General features: G+C 48.2%; 1 protein-coding gene across 4 annotated transcripts in view; it reads right to left on the bottom strand.

Moving 5' to 3' along the window:
• jarid2b (jumonji and AT-rich interaction domain containing 2b) overlaps positions 1–27694 on the bottom strand; it is a 66104-nt gene that overhangs the window by 34006 nt on the left and 4404 nt on the right. The window contains exons 5-6 of one of the 4 annotated variants that reach the window (XM_088319231.1): positions 18051–18155; positions 5345–5425 (exon numbers count right to left, since the gene is read on the bottom strand). In XM_088319231.1, coding sequence (XP_088175357.1) covers positions 5345–5389 — 45 coding nt within the window. In that variant the 5' untranslated portion in view covers positions 5390–5425; positions 18051–18155. Of the gene's footprint in view, positions 1–5344; positions 6055–18050; positions 18156–27694 lie in introns of those variants that run through there. The other 3 variants (XM_088319232.1, XM_088319233.1, XM_088319230.1) reach the window with 3 other exon arrangements.

Here is a 27694-nt window from a genome sequence, read left to right as displayed (position 1 = left end):
AACTGGGCACTTGAACCTTTTCTTTTTTTTTTAACATGATATGATCGTAGATTTTGGATCATCCAATCTCTAATTTAGTTACTGGAAACTAAAATGTTGATTCAGCGTCACAGTATTGTGAACGGTAAGCCGATGGACACACACACACACACATTTTCACAAACACACGCGGAGGCGCTCAGGGCCCGACCAGCTGTCCCGCTCCCCCCAATCTCCTTCCACACCCACGGGAGCAGCAGCGTATAAATCACACGCTGGAATGAAGTCCTACGTGACGCGCACACACACACCAAAAAAAAAAAAAAAACAACCAAAAATCCGTTCTTCCACACCTCCGCCACCATTTCAGTGCGCTCACCTCCACACAGCAAGACGAAAACAACCGCCTCCTTTTAACAAAGACACCCCCCCCCACACCTACGTTTGGCCGCCCGTAAATATTCGTGCAGCTGCCTTCGAAACGGCTTTATCTCGCGCACAGGCGAGCACATGAAGACCTTTGCCTGCGCGAGTGCAAACGAACGGTGAAAAGACTTGAAAGGTCGCAGATCATGTTGCATAACAAGTTGGTTGCGCGGCCGCCCCCCTAAAATGGCCCCCGATGCGGATGTATCCGAGCGGGTTCGAAAGTAAGCCTGAAATGCAGTGAGGTGAAAGTTCGACCGCGTGAACGCGACAATGATTTTTAATACCTCCACTTAATTGGGTTCTGTTTAAAAAAAACAACAACAACCAAAGAACTGGCAGGATCCTGCGTGAAGCGGCTAACGGCTCACACTTCAGCGCTGTCTTGCTTCGGTTACGCACCAATTTGCAATTTTCAAGGTCACCGTGTTCAAGCCGGTAAAATTCAGGTGTGTAAAGTGCCGCAATGATTGACAGACGCCTGTAGATGGCAGCGTTAGATTGGAGAGCAGCACAGCTTTTGCGTAGAAGATAAAGATTAGATGGCCGATCTCAGCTGGTCATGTCGATTGTGAGAGGTTGGAAAAGTTGAGGCGGCGGACACTTGAAACCGAGGATGTAAAGCGGGCCAAAAGTAGACTAAAGTTGGACTGGAGAAGTTCAAGGAATTTTGTGTTTTCACTGAAAACCTTTGGAGAATTTTGGAGATTGGATTAGGCTAAAAAAAAATATATATATATATAACTGCGCCCAGAGTAAGCCTGCATGGGAGTGGTTTAAAAAGAGTAAGAGTAAAATGACAAACGTGTTTTAAAAAAAAAAAAGCCACAGCCGTTGAATTTGTGACATTTGGTGAGGCAGCAGCGCTCACGCCATGATTTGTTTTTTAGATTGAATAAATAATGCCTGGTTTTGTAAGTTGAGGTGTCACAAAAGCAAAAAATAAAAAATAATTTCCCTTGACTGCTTCTAGTCACAGAACAATAAAAGCAACCAACACGGGGAAGTCCGCTTTGGAAATGCTTGCCAGTCAATGACTGAAAAGCTCCACACCTTCACATTTGCATGAAAACAAAAATAACTTTGCACTCGTTTGAGGTCACGTTTGCCATTCAAAGGCGGCGTTGTCGCCGGCTGGAAAAACTGCACGACTGCCCGTTTGCAAAGACTAAATTACATGAATGGAAAGAAAACACGGCGGCGCCCGGCAGAACAAGACGGAAAAGACGCTAACTCTTCGCCTTCCAACCGGCTCCACGTGGAACATAAACACGAGCGCGGGCCGCTCGGGTAAACACGCGATAAAGCGGCGCTCCGCTTTTGGTTTGCGACGGTCGCCATGGTTACCGACGAGCGCTGCGGCAGAAAAGTGAGAGGCAACCCCGGCCATGTTGCGCACACGTGAGCATTTGCATGGAAACAGAAGATTCAACGAAGCGAGGCGAGGCGAGGGCTCGGCCACGCCGCAAAAGAAAACAACTCGCTGACCCCGCGAGCCCACGTCGAGAGGCCCCACATTTCATTTTGGACGGGGAGATAAAAGAGGCGACCAGGGGGCGGGACCATTCGGGCCTTTTGCAACTCATCACGCCGGCCGGTCGGAGCTGCTCGCTCTATTTTGGTTTCCCGGGCGCATTTTGGCCGCCATCGTCATCATCATCCTCATCCTCTTCATCAGCGATGGTGTGCCTGATGAAACAAACCCCGACAGCCTCTTTACATTTGCAAAGGCCCCTCGCAGCAGCTGCGCTCGTCCCACACTCGCTCGTGCACACGCACACACCGAGTTGGAGTGTGAGGCTCCAGCTGGGGCCTACAGGAAGGAGCGGCCTCCGCGCAGCAACACAGCACACACACGCCAAAAAAAAAAAAAATGCACGAAAAGGCAGCGCCGCAAACGTCTTCTCTCGCCATTCTTTTTTCCACACGTGTGAGATAACGTCGCTAACAAAAGATGCCGTGTTGCTCTGACACGACAGGAGTTCAGAACCTCGGGTGATTCTCATACAAAAAAATCTTTTTCCTCCGAGTGGATCAAAACGAAGTTTGGTTTATTGCCCCATCTTGGAAACGTCCGTCAAAACAATGCGGCGTTTTTTCTCTCGTGGGGCTTCAGCGACGGGTGTGGAGGAAGGCGTTCAGAACAAGAAGGGTCTTCCATCAAAAATTGTTTTTAATGGGCAATAAATTTGGAGAAAATCCCGCCAGAATGTTGAGCAAAAAACTAAGCCGCCTGCGGTGCGTTGAAGACAAAAGAAGATACGCGTCGTCAGCCCAGCGATTCAATACTGGCGTGGAAACAGGAGTTGAGAACATTCCGAGGACAAGCCTGACAAGCAATCATTTCAATGAACAATAGTCTTGAAACTCAGCGAAACTGCGAGAAGAAACTATGAAAGAAAGATGTCGGCACATCTCGTGAGCATCGGAAGCATTTTCCGCTTTGCAGACTCAAAGGCGCACCACGCTGCCTTTTCCAACTCCACGTGAAAAGGGAGTTCAGAACATTCGCAGGCCGTTTGCCACTTCGTTCAAAATACTTTTTCATTTCCATGAGGTCACGAAAGATCCCAAATAAAAAAGCCGGGCTGCGACCGAGTCAGCATCACCACCGGGGGGTAGGGGGGTGCGCTCCAGTGGAGCAGCTTTGCCTGGTTTGTTTTATTATGCTTAATCAATGATTTCATGACCAATAAAGACACTGCAGTGTTTATTGGGGTCTGGGAGGTGGGGATGGGGCAGTGGGGGGGGGCGTGCTCGTGTTTGAGGGGAAATGGTTAAGCCGAGCATGCATAATTGTCTTACGCTAATTAAGGGAGGGCACCGGGGGATCAGTCGGGCCCAACTTGAAGCCGGGATGGTGGGGGTTAGTTGGGGGGGGGGGGCGTTCAGAATAGCCCCTCCAGGGTTGTCGGAAATTTCGAAGCACCGACTGCAAGCAGCTGCTGATAAAAGCAAGACAGACGTAGAATAGGCAAACGCGAGCGGCAGAAAAGCGCCACATCAACCCGATCGCAGCACTCCAGATTGTTTCAGGAGGAGGTGACTTGCGCGCTTCTGGTGGCGCGATTAGGAAAAACAAATTCATCATTCCACCGAGGGAGAGCAACTGAGAAAAATAATAATAATCACTTGAATGATGATTTTAGCTTTCTAAACTACGGCCGTACTGCGAATGTGACACTCGAAAAGGAGCATTTGTAGACTGAGAAAAAAAATGTTCTAATAAAAATCTAAACGTAGCTACTTCTCAGAGCGGCAACGACATTATGTTAGCCAGGCTAGTTAGCCACTTAGCGACCTCAGCAGCAAGTCTTTAAAAGTCATTTTTTCACTAATTGTTGAGGTGCCAACACTCGCCACACGTCTCGGTCTTACGTTATTACGGTAACGCCAAAACATTTGGGAAATTTTGCAGGATCTCCGTGTGAAAGGCTCTCATTTCTCCATAAATGACATCAACTGGAGAAACTAATCAACTGATCGCAGCAATTTTAAAGGATCTCTGTGGGAAAACGGCTTTTCGTCACCGAGTTCTATGTGGGAAAAGCGTACCCAGATAGCTCCTTACTGCACCTTCGCGGGATCTCTGTGTGAAAAGCGTACTTTTCATTTGTTTTCATCAATTTGACACTACCTTGCTGGGTTGTGTTTAACAGACAGAAGCCGACAGATGGAAGGTGATCCCTTTCAGCGATTTCCGAGAGGCTAAATGCTCACATGTAATCAAAGTCCGTCCATCCCAACTATTGTAGTGGTGTAGACGACAAAAATGTTTCGTTGCTGTTAAGACCATCAAGCCCATATTGAACGACGTGCACTTGAACGCACCACCACCGTGTGCTTGCAACAAACTTTAAATGCTAAGACGAGACGTGGAACAAAGCGACGGCGCAGCAACTTCAACACACGTCGACACGTCACAACAACAAAACCACAACATTCTCCTGCAAATTCGCACAACTCTTTGCCAGCTGAGAGTGAAATCACCCACGGCCCGTTCGCCAGCGGCGTTGCACGCTAGCAGAAAATAGTCGCTTCTCGTCACGGACGTGAACCTACTACCCACCCTCCTTCCCACCAGACCCCCTGCAATGCGCAACAAAAAATAACTTCAAAGTACATGTGACACTCAAAATGCACAATGTTATTTTGTTGCTGAGGGAAAAGAAAAAAGACGCTAGCAGGCTAATCGCGCGAGGTTTTGCTTCGATGTTAGCTAGCTAGCTAGAAGGTCACGCCGATACCTGCCGGATTGCAAATCGGCCGACCCCAAAAGGGGCTACCAAAGTGAAATAAGTCGTGGGCCCCCCCTGCCCCCTTCCCGCTACCAACCGAACACACTTTGAAGTGGGGAGGGGGGTTAACAGCAAAAAAAGGGGGGGGGGGTGTTCTGATTTTGCGTGACCCCCTTTGCTTTGCTCGCTCACTTTGACGAGGAAGGGGCTTATTAAAGGGACCACAGACGACAACACACTCGCGTGGAATTAAACCACCCCCCCTGACCCCCAGCCAGTGTTATGGTTCATCAATAAAGAGCATGTTCACCCTCCATACACAAAAGTGAGATAACACGAAGATATCGAGCTGGGGAGGTGAGCCGAGGCGAGCCATGGCCGTCGATACCGATGCCGACGACCGGGCTCCCCCCCTCAACGAAAAAGCACAAAAGGCCATTTTGGCTCAAATTTAAAGCCACGTTGTGTCAATTTAACCCCATTAGCACAAAGAGTGCACACAATATCGCCAGGCATGCTCGCGACAATAAAAACTCCCGAAGACGACTTAACATGGAGGAAATGTTGGGGTTTTTTTTTTTTTACACCAAATGGTGTCAGATGAGGGGGCTGAAAACATGTTTTGAAAAAGGGGCACAGTCCGCCTGCTGGCAGTGGAAAGTTGAAACATTTAAAGGAGACAAAGTTGAAGGTGTACTTACGTATTTCTTTTGGATAATATTCCTTTTGGGTCGTTCCTTGCTCATTCTGCACTTTCTCCCCCCCACCTCCAAAGAGGAAAACTAGAAACGAGAGAATGGCCACATGAATGTCTCTCTTCCCCCCTGAGGAGCACCAGCGAATTTAAATCCCCGAAGAAGAGAAAGAAAAAAAACCTTTAAAAAAACCAGCACAATCCTTCCTTCGCTCGGCGCTTATCCTTCAAAGTGGGTTAAAAACCAGCAGAATGTCCCCGTTGAAGGGCCGACGACGGACCGAAGCCGAACTCATTCGGGGGTGACATAGCCCAAACAATCGCAACATAACAATAAGTTCCGTTCGGCTGCTCAGGCTCGGATCCCGGTTCTTCTTTCACCATCGTCCGCCACCGCCGCCATACGTGTTCAAATCCCTCATCCAGGGGGCAATAAATAAGGGGAATTAAAAAAAGACGAACAACAACATATGGATCGATATAAAAACAAATAATAATTAAAAAAAAGAAAAAAATAAGGCGTCTTGTGTGTCTCTCGCCGGAGCTTCGCTGCTGCGGTCGTCGCGAGAGCTTCTCCAGCGTCACTGGCGAGTCGAGCCCGAGCAGCTCCTTTCTTCGCCGGCGTCAGCCTATCACGAAGCGCGGGGAACAGCGGCAACTTCAAAATGCCTCCGAGGCGGCCCCACGCAGAGAAAGCGCACCAAAAAGAGAGCCCGTGGAGCTCTTTATCTGTCCGTGCGTGGCTTTGCGCATCGTTATCGCAGCACGTCGTGAAACTGAAATGGAGAGTTGATGCCACAACTCTGAGAAATCTGAGCATTCGGGGGACAAGTGAACGCCCCTTAGAGTTAGATTTATTACGGTGCGTTCCATAAACCTCGGAAATCTGAAAATGTAAAGGGTGAGATCGCAAAGAGTTCCGATTGTGGCCCATCAAAGTTCAGAATGCTACAAAACGTGATACTTGATACCTAATACACTTATTACTGCTATACTACTATGTGTCACATTGTAGGGAGTATTACCGTCATCAAACAAAATTTGAAATTTATTATTAAAAAATTGCTAGCCTGCCACTCGCGATTTATTATTACATATTATTACAATGATATTACTACATCATTAAAGTACAAATTGTATTGGCTGAAAACTTATGATGCATTTCAGAAAATGTCCCACCTCTAATCTGAGCAATCTGATTGGATATTTAGGATGCATTTTCTTCAATACCATAACATAACTGCGACAACAAGTAAAACGATGATGCTTAAGCTAAGCAGCACTTGTGTGAATGCTTGTCATGCAGCATTAAACACAATCAGATCGGAGGCTTAAGAAGTTGGGGAAGAAACAAAAGGGGCAAAACAATAAAAGTCTGAGGCTTCTCAGTGTTTATGTAAATTGACGCCCACAACTGCAACCCCCTCCCTGTTCTCACAACCAACCCCCAGCATTGTGTCCTCGCAGGAAACTGCAAGGTCTAGCTTTTAAAAAACAAACAAAAAAAAGCCAAACCTCGATTTCCCCACTATCTGCGCCCTCATGCTAATTTGGCTAATTCCTGTACAGCGCAAGTCATTCGAGAAAACATTAAAAAAAATACTTTTTTGTTGTTGTTTATGAACACTCATCATTTACACATTTACCAGTCTGAAACTGGAGCCAGGAGTTATTTACAGTATCCTAATCTGTCCAATCATTATTCATTTTGCACCTCAATCAATGTCCGTCTGTCCCGACAGCCTCAGGAGTCCTGCAGGCTATTCTGGGGCTGCTTTGCGCCCACTCCAAAAACTAAGCCACAACCCCCCCCCACCCCCGTGCCTCCCTCGGTGTTGGTTTGCTCGGGGGTCTCGACTCGAGCCCCGCTGGCTGGTGCTGACATTTGGGCCGCCGTCGATCGATCGATGAGACGAGCTGCCCTGGGATCTTGACGTCATTAGCTCAAACGCAAGCGCTGATATAGCACTAAGCCCCGCCCATTTTGGTTTTCGTTCCGACCAGATTGATCACCTAAAATGGCCGTTTTCAACGTTTACAAAAAAACAAGGTCGATTTCAAAAAGTGTCAGACCAGGACGGCTGACATTTTAGTTGTGACGTCGTCGCAGACTCTACGCCGAATCGTTTTCAGAAAGTTTTCCAGAATTGACATGAGATGCTTATGCCGTTCTAAAAAAATAAATAAAAATGTTACGCAACAACAGCGTTCATCTATCCGCCACCAGACGTGAGACGTGTCCGCAAAAGGTTAGGGTTAGCTTAGCGTTCACCTGAAAAGCGTTCAAATATTAGCGCATTCACATTATTGTGTCGTTAACATAAATTGACACAATTATCCATCTTTGGTTACAATGGCGTCAAGTTCACCGTCAATTTGCGCCGCGACGGTCGAAGGCCAGATAAACGATTTACTTATTTGCGCTCGTCAACAGCCAGACCAGATTGTCTTTTTTTTTTTGTTGCTCTTTCAAGGGACTTGTACATTTAAAAGCACTCATATAAACGGCAAAGCCAACAAATTTAAGAGAGTGTGTGTGTTTAGGAAGTGTGTATGCGTGTGCGTGTTTGTGTGGTGGAGACAGCCAGGAATTGATTAGAGCTTTCACTCTCAATGTGGTTAATTGCCCAGTGAGGCTTAGCAGACGGTGCTGGCTAGATTGATGTCCGATATCCAAGGAGGGGGGGATGGGGGGGTGTCGGGGTGCTTGTGTGTGCTTGTGGGGGTGTACTTGTGTGTGTGTGTGTGTGTGTGTGTGTGTGTGTAATGGAGGCTGGGCTCATTCAGGCAGCATTGATAAGGGGCCAGGAATTCTCCAATTAATGTTGAAAGAGGGAATGCTTAAATGTGTCACGCGACGGCGAACGGATAAAGCCCAAAAGAGTTTTCCGGGGAAGGTGGAAATAATAACAATAGTTTGAGAAACAATAAGAAACCAAATTTCACAAAAAATGCAATCATGTCGGGTTTGTTTGGATTTAACGCTCGAGGTTGCACATTGACAGTTTGCGGGTTTTGTGTCTACGCCAAATGTGGAGAAATTAAAAAATGTTTTTTTTGTCTCAGTCTGTTTAAAAAAACCCAAATACAATTCAATGTAAATGTAACAATAAGAACTTGTTGAGTATAAAAGTCATTAAAATTTGAATGAAAAATATATAAATAAAATATTTACAAATGCATTAAAATATGGACACAATGAAATGAGTTTAAGAGAGAACGCTCTTGTTTCAGTCGCCATTTTATGGAGACGAACTAAAGAATTGCATATTTTTCTTTCCCTCCGATACAAATGTCAATCCTGGTGCCCGTGTCACGGTATCGTGCGATTTGATGCGAGTGCCACCTTTTTGACGACCTGGTGACACAAAAAAGGTCTCCTTTGAAGTGGCGGGCGGCCATCTTGCTCACAACTTCTCATCGCCGCCTCTTTTGTATGCTTATGAAATTTTAAAAAGAACGCTCACGCCCCGAGGCCGCCCATGATCAACACCAACACCCCTTCACCCCCCCCCCCCCCCCCTTTTTTTCTTCTTTTTGCTGAGCCTCGCCTGGACAGGGGTAGGATGCACGCCTGCGGGTCCCGAAACTGGGATGAGGTGCCCCAAGTTGACCCATCTGGAAGGTAAACGTGCAAGCGTGTGAAGATCACAGCCTCGGCCTGATTTGCGAGCGGCGCCCGAGGCCGCGGCCTAGCGTTTGGCTAACGAGGGCGCTCATCCCAACGCTCACCTGCCAGCCTCAAGTTTGCAAGTCTGGGTGTTTTTTTCCAGATAGAGAAAATTAAAAAAAAAAAACGGATCGCTGTAATGCTTCAGTGCACAATAATAAGCAATCGGCTCGACGTTTTAATAATTACATCACTTGTGGATCTTTGAAAAAGAGTTTGGGAAGATGATGCAACAGTTTTAAAGGGGATGCAGGAGATGCCCCTTCAAAAATCCCCCCACGGTGTGAGCTACTTTTATGCCAATGGTGTCCCGCGGTGAGAATAGCACTCAGCCATGAATCCCCCCCCCCCCCAAAAAAAAATCCATCCTTATTCACTTAGCTCAAGTACAATGATGCGTCATTCAACTGCAAATCAAACCCGAGCTGACAATCAAGCAAAAACTACGCCGCACACTCGCACCTCACGCTACAGCCACGAGACATATGTAGCTAAATTATAGAGCGCACCCGGGGGACATGCAAATGAGCAGGACCCCCGCATGACCCACCTTGGATTTCATCATGCAAAACGTGATAAGCGAGCAGCAGGCTAGGAATTTTTTTGCCGGACAAACTTTGGTCAAAAGGCCCCCCCAAAAAAATGCCGGCAAACGTCGTTAAAGCAGGTTTCGAATTACACGTGCGCATCGGTGCCCTTTGAAGAACGACGCTGGCGTTGAAATTGATTGGAAGTCACGTTTGGTGAGGGGGAGGGGCTTATAACGTCACTTCTCCTCCGTTTCTGAGCGTCTCCGTGCGTCTTTGTGTGTTGGACCACCCAGGCGGCCTCCAGCTGTTCCCTTGCTGTGGCCCCAGTTTGTGTTACTTTGTTTTCGCATGGCTAAGGTTGAGGAAGCCCCCCCCCCCCACAACCCCCTCCCCCGACAACCAGCAACCCCTGCCAACACCCACCCAAGCGATCCACTTTCTTTCTCCGCTTTCCTCGCTACCACGAAGAAAAATTGGGAGGGCTTTTGTGTCCCGTGCAGGTGCCCCAACTATTGGGGGGGGGGGACTACCCCCCACCCCCACCCTCCACCACTATTCTTCCCCCACCTGTGGCAGGTCTCAACCCACACGAGTCAGCCAGCCACTCGTGAGCTTTCCAAGCTTTTTGTTTGCGAGAACTCGCAGCACACTCCAGCCCAGACTGGTTCTGGCAGCCAGACGGCGGAAAATGGAAAGGTTGGAACGCTCGGCGCCCGCCGCGCACGGCATCATGTGGCCGAAACCAACTTGGACCGGATCATCGCAAAATAAAGACAACTGACGACTTTGCAAATATCAATTTTCCACTCCCGTAAAAAACGCAACGCGTGTTAATCCCGCCTTGTTATCGAGCATATCAAAGCCAATTTATCCCAATTTAACATCGGTTCTCAGCCCAGCCAAGAGGAAAAGCACCGGCGTATGAATTAATGAGACCCCCCCGCCCGCCTCCTACGCTCACCGCCATCCTGATTAATACTCACCTTGCCACCCGTGCATTTTTTTCAGTTTCATCCCTGCGCTGAAATGACGCAAGAAAGATTAATCAGACCGCTTCCAGATTAAAATAAATAAATTCGGAGGTAAACATCCTCCCCGCCGATGATATTAATTATCATGACACTCAGCGAGGGCCTGTCACTGTGGAGGACACCTTCCGGTGGAGGAGATGCCGGCCGCCGTCGCCCCCGGTAACGTCCCGGCGACACGCTGCAGTCAACCCGCGGTCGTCAATGGATTGTCAAGATCAGAACGCTGCGGAGCCGTCACGTCATCACACTCCCACCGGCACTGCTAGCGACCCGTTGCCACCGCCAAAACTACCGTTTTCCGTCGTCTAGACCATTCACGCCACCACTTGTGGCGTTTTTGCCACGTTGTCACTCCGTCATAACCCCATGTCGTCATCTTCCTCTCCATGCTCTCCAACTCCCGACACGGAACGTCCATTTCTGCCGCATGAAATATGGAGAGGCTCCTCATGAATTGTTTACGGGCCGGCGGCACCTGCGTGGGTCGCTTTCTGGGTTAATACCTGTCCTGGATTGTCAAACACACTCCTGTCATCCGGTCAACCTCTTTCACACGGAGACCCTGCAAAAAGGCAGCCAACGTTTTCACACAGAGACACGGCCTCCCGCAATTACATGACGTCACCGACGACGGATGCGAAACTGCTCCGGCGGCCACAACGGGGCACGATCAGCAAGTGGCGGGTGTTGAGTTCACCCGCATGTCCCAAAGTTCAGACCGTAACATTCACACAAACAGGAAGCAGCACGGGGCAGCACTTAGCGGCAACATAAATGCACTATGTGCTAATGTGCGGCGCAACGAGTCCTGGCGGACTTCCGGAGTGCCGACGATACGCACAGAAAGCCGCCAGTCAGACTTTTTTTTTTTTTATATCTTTCCCCTTTTTTGTGATTGATGGTGAGGAATCCGACGAGCACGTCGGAGAGACCCGGTGACCGAAAGTGCTTCACTGCAGCTCGTGCGCTCATAATGGAGCACTTGGAGCGCAGCACTTGAAAAATGATGCCGATATATTATTCATCTCTTCCCCTCGCGCCATTAGCGGATATTGCCGAGAGAGAACGGCAACGTTGCACCTTCATCCCCGGAAGTCTCGTTCCCGTGTCCAGTTTTGTAGCAGCGTGCGGCGATTTAGTCGGATATTTTTGAGAAAAAAAAAAGGTAATGGACAGAAAAGTCGGACATTTTGGAGATCTAAAAAAATTTAGCTTTTAAGAGAAAAAATAAAATAAAATTAAATTAAATACAATTAAACTAAATTAAATAGAACCTTTTCCTCTGTGGAATTCATCCAAATGTAATTTTGTTTTTGAGAAAAAATATCCATCTTTTTTTCCTAAAAAATATTCATTAAATATTAATTCATGTTAAATATTCATTCTTTGATCTCTAAACTGAAATATTTAGAAACGGAGTTAGTGTCAATTCAGGGTCAAATTTGGTTATTTATGTCACATGACCAACAGAGACACTCTTGTTTCAATAGTTTGCTGTCTACATGGGGGGGCACACGCACAAGTCAGCTGAGGAAGTTGCAATAGTACGTGTGTGTGTGTGTGGGGGTGTGTGTGCGTGTGTCAATGTATGTAAACAGACAACTGCGATGAGGGCATCAGGAGGTATTCCGTTTTCTTGTCTGTCCGCTCGTGATAACGATGTTTCCACCACAAGCATCAACTACTCGTCCCTTTCACGCACACAATCAGACCTGCCAATGAGAGATTAGCCTTCCTTCCGAGGGGCGTGGCCATCTGGCTGACCGTCGCCCAATCAGGCGTGACCTTTCCGGGACAGGCAGCCAGCGAGGCGCTTACGTTCCAGGTCCCACCGAGCTGCCAGGCTGCGGGGGTAGAGGGACTGGACGAGGGAGGGGTCGAGAGGGAGGGGGGGGGGGGGGGCGCACGTGACGGGACCAACTGTCTACACACATGGCCGCTCAAGTCCGCCCATTGAAGTGCCCACTTCCCCGACCAAAATGTGTGGCTTTTCGCACATGGCTTCTTGATACGTTTTGGTGGGCCAATTCATGCCCACCAAATTTCACGCCGAGTCGAAGGCTGCATTTTGCACAAAAAAAGTCATCCTGAGTTGACTTACTTTGGCTTTCAAGACTTTTCAGCTCCCATCCTTGGGCAGACAAAAGCTGCAGAGGAAGTGGCTTGTGAGTCAGCGTCGGTTTGCTTCTAGCTACTCGGCAACGGAGGCTCTGGAAGCGATTAAGGTCGTAAAGGGCCGCCTGCGAGCATGACGGACCGTCCGGTCCCGTCCGGTCCCGTCCGGTCCGGTCGTGCGTCAGGCCGCTTGGCAAAAAGCAACCGGAAGCAGACGCCGGCGGTTACTAATTGACGTCCAAACGTTTACACGGACGAAGGGGATAAGACGACGTTTTCCTTTTTTTTTTTTTTCCGTAACGTTCAACACATGCGGGAGGCACGTTGTTGTTATTGTCGTGCCTTGATGTGATTTAGCGCCATTGTTCTTCTCGACAAAAGAGCCATGTGCGGCGGATTGCTCCCCGATACGCTGACGTTGCTACTTTTCTGGTGTACTTGTTGACACGCGGGCTCACTCCGCGGTGACGTTAAAAGCCGCGACATGAAGCGCAAGTATGATTTTTGTGAGCAAAAAGCATCAAGACGAGTGGTTGGGTGGTCGCGAGGTCCATTTTGGGGAAGCCGAGATCGTCGCTTGTGTCGAAACTGCGAATGCGAAAGAGCCGAAGCTGCGGGGACGGATGTGGAATCGACGGAATTGTTGGAATGGACTTAAAACAAAAAACAAAAGTTGAGATTTTTGTTGTTTTTCGTCTGTTTTGGTTGAAACCAATAAACGTTCACCCAAAAATTAATGCTGTGTCTCTGTGTGAAAGCGCTCTCAATTGTAGCAGTTAACGCGTCTTTGCTGGGTTGTGCGCCAAAGGTTCCGGTGATTCCGCAGTTTTCCCGCCAACTGTCCATTTGACGCTGTCGTCTGCTTGCGACAAAGCCAAAGAGAACGCACGCCACTCTTTCAATTCAGATCACGCCATCGGAGCTATTTTTATTTTTTTTTTGCGGGAGCGTTTCTTAACACAGACGAGCTCGGAACAAATAAACCCCTTTGAAAATTCCAGACAAAAGCCGGCGAGAGGCTTCTTGACACTTCTACCGACGCTTCCTTGAGCGCGGCGCTAATTACATGTGGCGCGCTACACAACGCTCTAATTGTGGCGGCGCTATAAATAGAGCGAGCTTGTTGCGCAAGCATCATGTCGGCAGCGTTGTCGTGACAATCCGTCAATTAGATCCCCTTTTGTTTCTCCACTAAAGAATACATTTACTATAAATATTAGCAAGTTTGTCACAGATTGTTGACATTTGGGCGCTCGCAATATTCTCTCTCTCTCGGTCTCACGCCGCTGACTACAAAGATCCTCCGTGTCCAAATGACGTCAAAATACACGTGACGCAAACTGGTGATTATTTCAAATATTTAAAGACATGTTCCTGTCGTTGCAATGTTGAAAGGGAATTTTTGGGGGTTCCCGGGAGGTTCTGAAAATGATCCCGTGGCCGGGAAATTGTGACAAACTAAACTAAAAATAAAGATCTGAATAAGACGAGGCAACAGAAGGAATAGCAAAATGTCCATTGACTTGTGGCAAAAATCTTTGGACTTGTTATATTTCATGACATCATTACTGGATGTTTTTTATGAAATGAAATATTTTAGAGTGGTCCTTTTCGGATTTAATGAATAAAAAAAAAATTCCCACGCCGAAGCCGTTCATGAAAGCGTTTTCTCGTCTCGTGTCGTATGGTGCCGCCACACTTCGACGCGATCCCCGCGCAGTGGCGGCGGTGAGGCTGGTGAGCTCCTAATGATAGCTTTGCCTTGGGCCACAGACTAAATCAGGGCTTGCTGGGTAAACCCACTCGGTCCCACCACTTAACCCGCGCTCTTCCTGTCAAACTACCCCCACCGCCACCTCCTGCTGCCAAACACTAAAACATCGCCGCGCATTCATATGCAAATTCAACGGGATCGCCCAACCACCGCCCTTTGATTCGCGGCTCTCTGGAAAAAAAAAAAATAATTAAAAATCACTTTGACAGAAAACCTAATTACTGGGTGAACCCGACACAAATGTGACTTCAAACGCGCACCTCGCCGTCCAACGGAAGTGGTAACAAATTGAATGTGTGGCCCGCAAAAGCGAGTCATTCACTTCAAACTGAGACACGTCTCCCTCGTTTCACATTTGAGGGAAAAAAACCCCCAAAAAAAGTCAGGTCGTAAGCTTCATGTTTTACACAATCTCAGTTCCGAGACACGATCGGTCACAAAGGGACACACCAGGGTTCACCGCTGAGCCCATTCCAATTCTGTTGCTAACCAAACCAGCAGCACTTAATGTGGCACGTCTTTGGGAAATGTTGTGAAGGTCACGTCAACACAATTTGGTTCTGGTCGCTCCTCAATGTGGGTTTGCTAACCAAAACAGCAGCGCTTAGCAAACATCAGACAGACTCTGTTGGCGTCTATTTAAGATGATCTCAGATCACGCGGGGACCACGCCTTCGACAACACTTCTTCTGCAATGTCGCGACGTTTTCACATTCCACTCGGCAAAATACTATTTAAGTCAAAAAAATGGCTCGACTCTTGTGCGATGAAAAAAAGAAAGCTGCACATCCCCGCCGCCACTACATCAACACCTGGGAGCGTATGCGGCAAATCTGTGATCCATGAAATGGGGAGTAAGAGCTGGAGGCGCAGCGTGATCGCTATGATGGATGGTCGGGATCAGGTAGCCGCCGGACGCGAGGCGCGTTCAAACTAACCTGGGTGAAAACAAGTCGGCGCGAGACCCGACGCGACCGTGCCGCGACGTCACGAGCACATCTGGGTGGCGAGAACAAAGCCGTCCGTCCGTGGCATTTCATCGCTAAAAGAAGGCCGCACGTCGAGCTGGACGCGCGGAGGAAGAGGAGCGTCGCTAAGTGAAACAATGTGCTGAGCAAAGAGTCCCACATTTCGCGCAGCTCGCCTATGGAATGGTGACTGCGGCGTGCTTACGTGGCGCTCTAATGGCCTGGGAAAACAGGAAATGACGGCCCGTCTGGTCACATGTCATGTTCACGCTCCGCTCACATTTACGGTGGAAGCTCACTAAGCGCCCACTCACTTCACGGTTTTTTTCCTTGGGTTTGCTTCCTCGGCTCGTTTGAGGAGGATGACGATGATGTGGCAACAAGCGCTGGCGGAGGGACGAGCTCAACTCTGTCCGGGAAAAAAAAAAAAGCCTTTTCAAAAGTAGTTGACAAGTAACTCACTGGCGAGCAAGCGACTGACCGGTTAGCCAGTTGCCCGGCATCCAACCAATCAACCAACCAACACTCAACATTCAACAACCAATCGACTGCACAACCACCCAACCCAACCGATCGTCAAAAATAACCCAAATCGTCCCAAAATGAACGTACTGAAGAATTAACAAATCAGGAAACTGACAGACGTCAAAAATGGCCAATCATAATCCTGTTGCATCCAAATCAACTTCATATAACGACCCCCCCCCTTCCAACCAATTAACGCGTCCGCTCATCGCCAGTTGCGTCAACAAAGGACGAAGCGTCGAGGAAGCGAAGGAAATGACGACAAGTGCTTTGCGTCCCGTCTTTGTCAACCGGCGTGTGTTTGCGTGCAATGGAAACCCCCAAAGTTGGCCCCGTGACAAGTGAGACACCCCCCCCCCACCCCCGACGGCCCTCCTGAGCCCCACCCCCCACTATCCTCTCCACAGAGGAGAAAAGGCCGGCCCAGGCAAAGAAAAGGAAGAATGGAGCGAGCGGGGAAGGAGGGAGAGTCCAGCTGTAAGCAGCACAATGCGAGCGGGAGCTTGGCACCGGCTCAAAGGCGCCCCGAGCCAATGCCTCCCACTGAACTCGCCCCCTCCCCACCCACCCCCAACACACCCCCGTCATCCTCCCCTGACAAATGAAAAGCGTTTGGTACTGAGGAAGGAAGGACAGGCGTGGGGAGGTGGGGGGGGGGGATTAGGAATCGGCAGTTTAATTCGGATGATTACAACCAAAATAAATAAAAGTGGTTTCCACACACACGCTAGCGGCCAAAAGGTGGAAAGATTATTCAACGCCAACGCTACCTTCCAATTATTCATTCTCTTACCAACTAGCTAACTACTTCAAATTGTTAACTGCGGACGACTTCTTGACAACTCTGCGTGAAGCAAATAAAAAAAGCAAAAATAAACAAGTCACATCACGTGATTGCAGAAGTGTGCACACCCTCTTTAAAAGACATTCATGAAAAGCACTTGACACGTCACAAAAATCTGCTTTCGGACGAGGGTGTGCAGACTTTTTCTATGTCAATGAAACGAGTGTGTTTTGCAGTCTTGGATTTCGAGCAGCACGTCGGCTGACTGGCCAGAATTTCGAGACAGTAAATACAGAGCAGTGGAACATGCCCTTAACATCTGCACAGCACATCGCGCTTTCTTTTTTTTTTTTTCTTTTTTACCAGCGTGTGAAAGGGAATACCCTGCCCCATGGGTGAGAGTTAGTCAACCCCACATTCCAGCACACGCCGTCCACCCTCAAACTCTCTTCAAGCTTGAAAAAAATAAAAAATAAAAAATCAGTCAGCGTATTTACGTTCACTGGCGTGGCCGTCTGCACCGGGCAAATCTTTGCACCGCATTTTCCTCAACGGATTTAAAAGCGCTCCCATTTATATGTGCGGCACGTTGCCGGTAAATAAAGGCGCGCGGCGCCATTGGTGCGTTCACTCACGACAGAGCCAATTTAACGGCCTACATTTTTTTTGGGGGGGGGGAGTTGCAGGGATTGAAGCCTTTCAAAAAATAAATAAATAAATAAAATCAGCTCAGGTGAAGCAAAAATTCTAAATGTTTTATATTTAGCTAGGCTCACACCAACACCCCCCCCCCAAAAAAGTAAAATAAATAAATAAATAAATAAATATATATATGGAGGGAAAAAAACGTAAATTTTGAAAAGAAAAAAAATATTCCAAAAATCAGACCTTTTTGATTTGGAATTCTGAAATTAAACGTTTGTCAGGTTCCTTCCATTTGTGACGCTCTTCAAGAGCTTCCTCAACAACACTCGCTTTAAAATTTCACTTCCTGTCGTCACCTCACTTGAAAAGAAAAGAAAAACGACGGCGGAACAAACGCTGGCCCTATTTGGCGCAATCGCAACACAAAAACAAGACGACCAAAGACTGCAGTTCTCATTGTGTTGTCGTGTCACACTGACGCACTAAATTAATTACACACTTGTGTAAACCAAGTAAGTGTGTGTGCACGTGTGTGTGTGGGGGGAAAATAAAGCCTCAACTTTAGGATGAGAGGTAATAAAAACAAGTGGTGCTTTTATAAGCACGGGATTTTAAATTTTTTATTTTACGGCAATGGAAACAGTCGCGCGTCCAAATACTTTTGTCGTTACCTCAATGTCCTCGCAAGTCCCTCAGGTGATGATGTCACGAATTCTCACACATTCCAAGACATGCTCCGAAAATCCCGGCTTGAGGCTTTCCCACATCCGCCCAGGCTAAAAACAAGAAAAAAAGGAATTTTAGATCAAGAAATGTAAAAAAAAAAAAAAATGGAGGAAAATAAATAAATAATTCTAAGCAGCATCTTGCACAAATAGTTGCAACGCCATTTTGTCCTTGAAAACTTTCAGCTCACATCGCCAACCTTTTGACAATTCCCACAAAGTCGAAGCAATTCCAAGAAATTCCTTTTTTGTGCCGTTTGTCTTCCTGCCGTCGTCCCGATACTAATGACCCACTTTGTGGGGAATCCACGCGAGGGATAAAGAATCGCGTTGGACGGGCAACACGACGGCGGCGACGCTGCGCTCATTAGCAAAGGCAATTAGCGTCGCTTAAACGCCACGTTTTCCCCCCTGGACGTTTTTACTTTACCAGACGGGAAAATGAAATGTGCCTGGAGGCTTTTTTTTGGGGGGGGGCGACGCAATCAGGAAGAAACAACTGTCCTTAAAAAAAAAAAAAATACAAAAATATCAGATGATGAGATCAAGCATTAGACAAAACATACGCAGTATTAGGTTGAGGAAAAACTTTGATTTTAGGCCGAAATAGGAGTTGGGATAAACTATTAAGAAAAAAAAAATTGACCAAAAAAAATAGCCTCAAACCAAGAGTTAAAAAGGAAAACTATGAAATGACTATTTAAAAAAAATACAATATGAAATAATTTTGTTTTAAATCAAAAATGTCATATTTGCCAAATTTTCCCGACTGGATTCCATTGTTCTGAACTCCTACTTGATTGCTGATGACGTTTTACGTCACATTTTTTTGTTTTATGTTCCTTCCACCTTTCTGACTTGAAAATCGAGGTGGGCGGAGCTAATTTGATTTGATTCGATGTCGACTCAAAGCGCTGGTGCTCGCTCGGCAATATATTGCATATATTTGTGTTATTTGTTGTCAAGCTGCTGTCAGCCGCATGAAATATTCATGCTTCTCTTTTCTCTCGGCTGCCTGTCGATGTGACGCCGCTGTCACGCAGGTAGCGTGCGCGTGCGCGTGCACGTGCACACGCAAGAAGCAAGCGCACGAGGGCTTGTGCTGTTTTGGTTCGCTGAGGTGAGTCGCGGCCTTTGTTTTTTCTATTGAGTCGGGGAAAAAAAAGGTGGAACAAAAGGAGAGCGAAAGAAAATGGAATTTGAATTAGGAGACATGAAACATTTTTTTTATAATAATTTATTAATTATTTCCGATATTTTGGGCACTTTTGAGTCATGCTTTTCTGGAATTGTATTTTTTTTGGGTCATTTTTTTAAACTTGTCACTCATTTTATTTTCACCACATTTTTTTGTTTTACTATTTATCATCTTTTTCCAGTATGTTGATATTTTTTTTTATTCATCATAATGAAATTTTTTTCCCGATATTAAGACCCCCGCCCCACCTGACGCTGCGCAACACGAAGGTGCGCCGGTGCCGCCCGGTGTATCATTCGCTGAATTTTACACTCATTAATTGCACCTAATTATTTCATTTCGGATTGATCCACCGGCGCACCCCCCCGCTCTTCGCCGTCGCCTCTTGGTCCTCCCCGGGGTGATCAAAGAGAGCCATTTTAATTGGAGCCTTTAGCGGGCTAATTGTTCCCTCTGTTGTAAATAAGCCGCGGTTACTGCTGCAGCGTCCTCGCGAGCAAATTGTCGGAGCACGTTCATCTGGGACGCACCCCAGTTATACAGTCCAACAGAATTAAAAAAAATCAAAGTCTTTTACCAAAGTTAGACATGCACCACTTTCATCAGCGCCAACAAAACTGGCGCACCCCCTCACCTCCGCACACAGCTTCTAAAAAAATGGTTTGCCAAACTTGTTAAGACAGTTTTCAACATCCCGCCAAAGCTGGCGCGCGCACCCTCTTCCCTTCCGAGATCCCGATCGTAAAAAGTAACCAAAGACGCTGCCGTTGAGGCTTTGCGCCGAAACGTTAGCCGCGTCGGCTAAGCTAGGCATCAGTCAGCAGCTCAGCGCACCCCCTATCGCATTTCACAGATTAGAGCGCCAACGTGAACAAAGTTGAGCGCCGACGAGTTCCCAGACACGTTTGAATGCGCCGATCGAACAGCTGCCGCGCAGCGCCGCAACTTCGGATTACTCTCCATCTTGAGAAGTAACAAGTGTCGCACTGCTTGTAGTCACGCATGACGGCGGCGGCGGGATCCAAAGGAGCGAGCCACACGGATCGCCTTCTCTGCACACCCCCACCCTAAAAGTTCATCGGAATCATTTCAGACTTGGAGCCTTTTCTTTGTTTTCGACAACAAGAAGACTCGAGCACGAGCTTCCGGAGAGCATGTCTGCGCTGACCCCCGTTCGGGTCCCGTGGCCAAAGCGGTGAAATTGAATGCGGGCGGCGCTTCATTTATCTCCATGCGTCAAGCGAGCTCTCGCCGGAGTTGACGACGCACTGACGGACGCTCGAGGGCAGCTGCTGTGTTATAGCGGACAAACGGAATCTTTGAAAAAAGAGATTTGCAAGGGCCGCGTATTTTGCCTGATATTCGGAAGTTTCCAAAACGAGACTTTTTTTTGGGCGGGTCGCCTCATGGCAGACGAGCCAAGCCAAATTTTATGTCGCTTCATGAAATCTTCCCACCATCGACTGCTCCATTCTCGCCACGCTTTCCCACCGCTGCGCCCTCCTCCATATTTCACCGATGAATCCACGCAGGAAGCGAAAAGCCCGTCCACATCCGACGAGACGGAACGTCAGCCCTCCGAGGAGACGAAGCGCTCGCTGTTTGTTTCACGCGGGACGAGCAGCCCGAACGCCGACGCGAAGGCGACCAATGGGGGTGCGTCGGGAATTACGTCGGGGAAAGTCCCACGCGGTTTTTGGACGGAGCCGCTGAAACATGTGTCCTTAAATGGACCACAGCTGGCTTCTGCGTCTCGGCTCCTCCGAAGACCCGAGCGGATCATCGGGAGGGAGGCAAAAGATCGGCAGCAAGTTCAGGTTTCAAATTACGATTTTAAGGCGCCTGGGTTAGGGTGTCAAATTAGGGCTTGAAATTTTCTGATAAAACTCAAATTTGAATTTTTCTCCACCAAGACCTTGGGGGCAAAGGTCAAGTCATCCAAGTGATGCTAATGCGCTCTATTAGCCCAGGGCCGTGCATGCATGGATGCGTGCGGGGGGGGGGGGCACTCCTGTTTCAAATGCAAATGCAACCCTTCCCCCCACCTGCCTCTTCAATTTCCTCACCAAAGAGAAAAACTTTCCGCAGTGGCAAAGCTTCTGAAAGAAAAAAAAAAAGAAAGAAGAAAGCCGGAAAGTGTGAGCCCCCGTGGCTGCGTTCAAAATCCACTCAAGCAGGAAGCAGCGTGACGAAACCGTCCTCCCAGTCTACTTTCTTTCGTCGCGTCGGACGGACCGGTCGCGGCGGCGTCACGTCAGCTCACTAAAATCTTGCCAGATTTCCGTTCTTAAGGTACGGTTTCAAGTGCGTGTTTGCTAGTCCAATAAGGGTGAGGCGTCAAATGGGGTTGTAAGCCTCACATGGAATTTCAAACGAGGGGCAGGGTAGGGCATCAAGTCCTTTCATTTTTACATTTTTTTTTTTTTTTATAATTTATATTTGCCGCCGTTTCATTTCTTTGACCACAAAACGGCGCCAAGAAAAACTTATGAGCAAATGCATCACCGCAAACGAGAAATGTCGCTCGCTCGCCTTTTTATGAGTGTCAAGAGACGCACGAGGCCTGAGAATCGCTGCGTGTTTTCATCAAAAAGGAAGGCGAGCCTCATGGAAAAAACAGACACGTGCATGCGTCTAAAAATGAACGTTTCATCCCGAGGTTAAGGTTTGCCACCGATCCTAACTCGCTTCCTCCCGTCGGCGTGGAAATTAGAGTCTCGTGCCACCCGGAAATGCCGCGCGACGTCACGTTGAGGTCGGCAACGTATGCAACCGGCGCGTGGTCGCCATGGCAACACAGGCATCATTTATCATAAGCATGTGGCTAATATGCCGACAAGTGCTTTGACCCCGCGCTGACTATATTCCCGTTGCATTGTCTGATAATCCCTCCCCCCCTCTTTCTTGCAGTCGCCTTCACACGCACACACACACACACACACACACACACCCCGAGAAGAGCATGTAATTGCCTCATTGACAATGCATTAAAAATGTAGCGTTTAAGTAATGATGGCAGATCAGATCGGGATAACATTTCAATTAGCTCGTCGTCGTCTTATCTTTTGCCGCCTGCGTACGTAACAATTAAATCAGCGCGGCGGCTTGAGGGCAGCGACAGCTGTTCATGTCTGTTTCTCGTATAGCCAAATAAATTCAATACGAGGGCCTGGAATTCGTCGGTTAAAGCGCCTGCTCGGTGATTTGTTTTGCCGGATGGAAAGAACGCTACAGACACGTCGTGATGTCGGGCTCTACGCGGCAGATCTTTGGCGACGCCCACTTGGAGGTGACAACCAAACGAGCCCGGGATGACGGGACGGCCTTGTTGATACCTTAGCCGGTAATCCGGCCCGAGATGGCAGCCTTGAGTTGGCGGCGCTTCAACACAACAGCTGGCGCGTCATGCCACCCCCGCGGCCTCCTGCTATTTTCGCTCTCGTTTCTTTTTTGGCTCTCCCGTCTCCCCGCCACCGCGTTGCCGTGCTTTTCACGCTTGACTTGCGGCAGCTTTTGTCCGGTGACTGAGAGGGGCTCGCGTTTTGTTTTGGTTCGGCTTTTCGGGGGGAGAAGCCGGGCAGTTCTTTGGCTCTGGCTTGTCGTTATTCTTGTGCCAAAGAAATCATTTATGATCATGAGCCAAGATGGAGTTTGGGTAGCGTTGAGCGTGATTCAAAATCAATATGTATCGCGATATCAATAAAAAAATGCCTTTGATAAAATGTTCAATAGAAAAAAAAAATCTGAAATAAATTTATTTCCGGCCATTTTCACAAGAGGAACCCCTCAAAAACACGGAGCTATGACGCAAAAAAAAAAAAAAAAATGCTAAGACGTAAAAATACGTCTTTGGGAGACGGGGACTACGTTTTTGAAAAGGCGGGGGGAAGCACGTTTGATTTGAGGCCGAGCAGACCGAAAAATTGAAAGTTGCAAAAAAGCGGCGGCGGGACGCCATTAAAAAGGAGAAGCTGGGGACAAACATGCAAAGATCAGCCACTAACGTTCCTTTCCAAGCATCGGTCCCAAGAGCATTGTGGGTAATTTTGTGTGTGTGAGGCGCTACTGACTACTGTCTGTCAAGTTTGCAGCCGTTTTAAGCGAAATGCAATCAACATTTGTTCAAAACGGTGACGTCTCACGTTCAGTGTGGCCACCTAGTGGCCTGGCATGCGCTTTACACGCCCACAAATACGAGAGACGGAAACGTTGTGTGTTTTGTGGCTGTCCTCTGTTTGATTGCGCCGGGCGAGGGAGCGTAAAGAGTAACAAATCAGCCCCCCGAAGTGCCGCGTGTTGGCCATTGCTGGGGGGGGTGAGGCACTTTTTTTTTTTTGCAGCAGCAGCAGCACCCCCCTTTGTGGTGTAATCAAAGGGAGTGACGCTTCGACTGCGACTCCCACCACCACTACGGGCTAATGGCTAATCAAACAGGAAGGCTGCCAGCCACACTATAGACACCCCCCCCCAGCCTCCCCCCACCTCCAAGTGGCTCTCTCGTTCGATTTGGCCGCCCTGCACTCCATCATTTTCTCCATGTGATGCCTTCAAGTGTTCCTCCATTAAACTGTTCCTTGTTTTTTTTCTCTATTTTGCGACTTTTGCCATGATCCTTCTGCAGCTCGCGAGGTGAGACTTGTGATCCCGCCCCGACCAACGCCTCCCCAACCCCCTTTGCTTTGTGGAGAGCGAAAGGCCAAAGGTTAAGGTTTAAAGGATCACCCCCCCCCCGAGATCTTTTCAAATGCCACATCCCATCAAATCCTGCAGAGTATTTGGGGGAACAATCCAAAATCTTCAAACCTTAAAAGTAGTTTGAAACTACAAAAGCATCCAAATATTTAACTATATCAACGCTAACCGATTTGTCGGCTGGCAGAGTTGCGTTCGAAAAGGACAGTCGGCCAAGCTCGGGCTGAACATCTGCACCCCATTAAGGCCCGCAAGAGGACAACTTGAGCAGCACCGAATTGAAGTCATCGTGCATTATTTAATAAGAACACACGTCGTTATGAACACAGCAGGAGAACATAAAAGTCAATTGGACACAAGAGTTCAATCGGCCACGGGAACAAACGACGGTGGCGTTTTTTTCACACTGCCTACTAAAGACGGCTTTCAAAAGCAGAAATTTGCCGTCATCTCCTCCAGAATGCAACGCGTTTCTGTTTTCGGCACACAAGTTATTGCAGAGTTTGTGCCCGCCCCCAACCCAAGCCGAGGCAACCAGACCGTCATATATTATAACTCACCCCCCCCCCCTCCCCCCGGAGGGCGCTCACGTTAAGTACCGTCCATTTTCCGTTGAAGGCTGCCTCACCTGAGAACCAAAAACTCTTGGAACCAGATGAGGCCCGAGCAGGAATTAGGGTTGACAGGTTTTGGGCAACGTGACCTCAATCAGCATGAAAGGGGAGGGCCATGCCCAAAAAGCTAAAACTCTCCAGATGAGCACCTCTGACCTCAGCTGTGCACCCCCAGCAACCGGCGAGTGAAGTCGAAGTTGCCTGCGGCTTAGCAAGACCAAACACCTCCATTATGGGGCTGCGAGTGGGGAGAGGATTAGACCCCTGGACCACAGATACTCACGCACACAAATACACACGCACACACACACACACACACACACACACTCACTCACTCACTTCCCCTTCCTAACAAGCAATAAAGTGTGTTGTGCCTCAATAACTCGTGCAGACGGCCCAATCGGGGAGCCAACACTCAGACACTGTTTGGCTTGGTAGCAAATATAAAAGTCAACCTGCCGACTCGCACTCGGGGCCAAAAACAACAATTAAAATGTCATGACGCCGTGTCTGGCAGAGGAACACCAAATAAATGGGTAAATATACATTTTAGCTGTCCGAAAAATGGAACGCGGCCAATAGACGCGAAGACTGAAGCCTCAGAGGGGCTGGTCTTAACAGGTTCCACTCGGGGAAACACAAAATTTGGCCTTAATGGTCTCGGTTCCTGCCACGCAGGCACCAGGTGGATCCTCTGGGAGTTTGCGACTGGCAAAGCGCCGAGAGGGGTGACCCCCGTATCAACAATGTCGTAGTCTACAGGCCGCTCCAGCAAGGCAGACCTGCAGTTGAGAAGTCCTGCTTGACAGCAAATCCAAAGGGGATCCCGTCAAATGCCCTCGTCACAGTTTGACTCAGGAGGCATCAAATATGGTCAAGTCAAGAACCACTCGGAACGACTTCTGCTTTGGCCAAAGAGCAAACCAGAAGTATTCCATCATTCACAAACAAGTAAACCCGAATTTGGAAGTGCTTGAATCAAATGAGAACCTTCCACAAAAGCAAATTGGACGTGAATCCATCAAATGTTGTCAAAAAAGTTCCAGAAAGGGAGCACCCAGATGGATCACCGAGAAGCGTGAGCTTGGCAAAACCACCCAGAGGGGGCAACCCCATATCAACAAACCACATAGACCCAAGTCCAGAGGTAGTGCAAGTGAGAACCGTTCCAGAACTGCAAGGTACGGCAGTACCTGGAAGCAATTCCAATCAGGAGACTGAAATGATGGAGTTAATCGTCATGGTTCCGGAGAGGCAGCCCTCGGCTGCACCATTTCGGAAACTGTGACTGGTAAACCGCCGGACGCAATGACTCCATGTCAACAACCACAAAGAAACGAGGTAGACCTCAGTCCAGTAAGAGTCCAGTCAAGTGAGAACCTTCAAACAACTGCAAAGGCATCGCCAGGTCCGGCAGCAAATCCCAAAAGAAAATCCAAAAGTCCTCTTGACGGACTTTCTGATGATACACGAAGAATGGAGTTAATCATCACCAGAGGCGGTGACCCTTTGTCACCAGCCACTGAGAAACTGAAAACCACGCCGAGCCCAATCCAGAGTCGGTCCAAGCAAGTGAAAGCTCCTACAAGTGTAACAACTAAAGCCGTTCTTAGCAACAAGCCCGAAGGCAATGCAACAAACACTCCGCTCGACTCTTTAATTCAGAAGACACGGAATATGGAGTCGATGGTCACGGTTCTGAAGAGGCGACCCACCACTGGAGTCTGAGACCGGCAAACCCCCCGGAGGGGATAACCTCATGACAAACAGCCTCCGCTCTGTCCAAAAAGCAACCAGAGCTAATCCAGCCTCGAGAACCAGGCAACGCTTTGTCCCGGCGCTCAAAGACAAAAACACTTCAAGTCGGGACTGAGAAAATGCAGTCCAAGAAGGCAAAAGAGAGTCAGACTCTCTCAGATCCGGTCGCCCGGGAGATGTTGGGCGCTGGAGGGACTCGAAGGAGATAAGTCTTCTCAAGGCGGAAAAGATGAGCTCACTAAACACATTACAAGAGCGAATTCAAAATTGGAAGAAAGAAAGAAAAATTAGGAATAGATGTCAGAGGTCAAAGGGAGTAGGAACAGGAAGTCATGCACTTGTAATTTCCTTCAAGGTTCCCGTGCTCGCCACGTTAGTGAAATGGCGCACGCGCGTTACCCATACGGACTTGGTCGATGTCCACGGGAGCTCGGCAAAATCCCTTCCAGTCATCAACCGCTCATATTTTTATTACCAACCGCAGGCTGGAGAGTGAAGACGGGTGGAGGAGAGGCAGAGAGGCGGGAGGGGGGCAGGGGGGGGGCATTTTCCAAAGCGTGGTGCGAAACCACAGGAATGCTCAGGGAGCAGAAACGGGCCTCGGAAACGCCGACACGCGGCGCACCAGCAGGTGTGAAAGGAGCCACTTGATTTCCTCGGGTGCTGGCAAGGAGTCAAGCGCGTGTTCAGCAAAGCAGCCATTTTGAGGCTTGATTAGCGACGCTTAGGGCGCGCTGATTGACGCGCTGGCCTGATTAGGGAGCTCGGCGTGAAAGAGGCGAATGTGTTTGCACCAGATATTTGGCGGAAAATCGCCGGTTACGCGTTCCGCACAACCGGGCCAACATCGCTTGCTGACAACGTTACATTGTGGAGCAAAATTTATGCTTGTGAAAAAATAAAGACATGCAAGTCTACAAAATAATCACTTTTGTACTAATGCCTTTTTTTATTTTTTTATCCCAAATTATGTTCCAGACCACTCCGCGATAAACAAACAAGTAATACAAGCACGCATAATTTAAAAAAAAAAAAAAAGAAGCTGCTTCTTCGTTCATCATCTTCTTCTTTCAAATTTAGACCGTCTCGGAAAAAGTTTTGTGTCACCATCTAGTGGTCAAGAACAGAATGACACCCAGAATAGGCGAGAGTGAGACCAACATAGGCGTTAACTGAATAATAATAATAATAATTAAATAAATAAATAATGCACCAAATATTGGACTGCAAACAATGGAGGAGGATTTGCTGTATTTTTGGGATAAATTTCACAAAATGTTTTCCCGAAACGTGACACTTTCGCAAAAGATTTTCCAAGAAATTTACAC

The sequence above is a fragment of the Idiotropiscis lumnitzeri genome, chromosome 16, assembly GCF_059441095.1.
Source record: "Idiotropiscis lumnitzeri isolate Australia: NSW breed Sydney's pygmy pipehorse chromosome 16, RoL_Ilum_1.0, whole genome shotgun sequence".
NCBI lineage: Eukaryota > Metazoa > Chordata > Actinopteri > Syngnathiformes > Syngnathidae > Idiotropiscis > Idiotropiscis lumnitzeri.
Note: the sequence above shows the minus strand (reverse complement) of the source record. Positions and strands in the feature narration are given on the sequence as shown.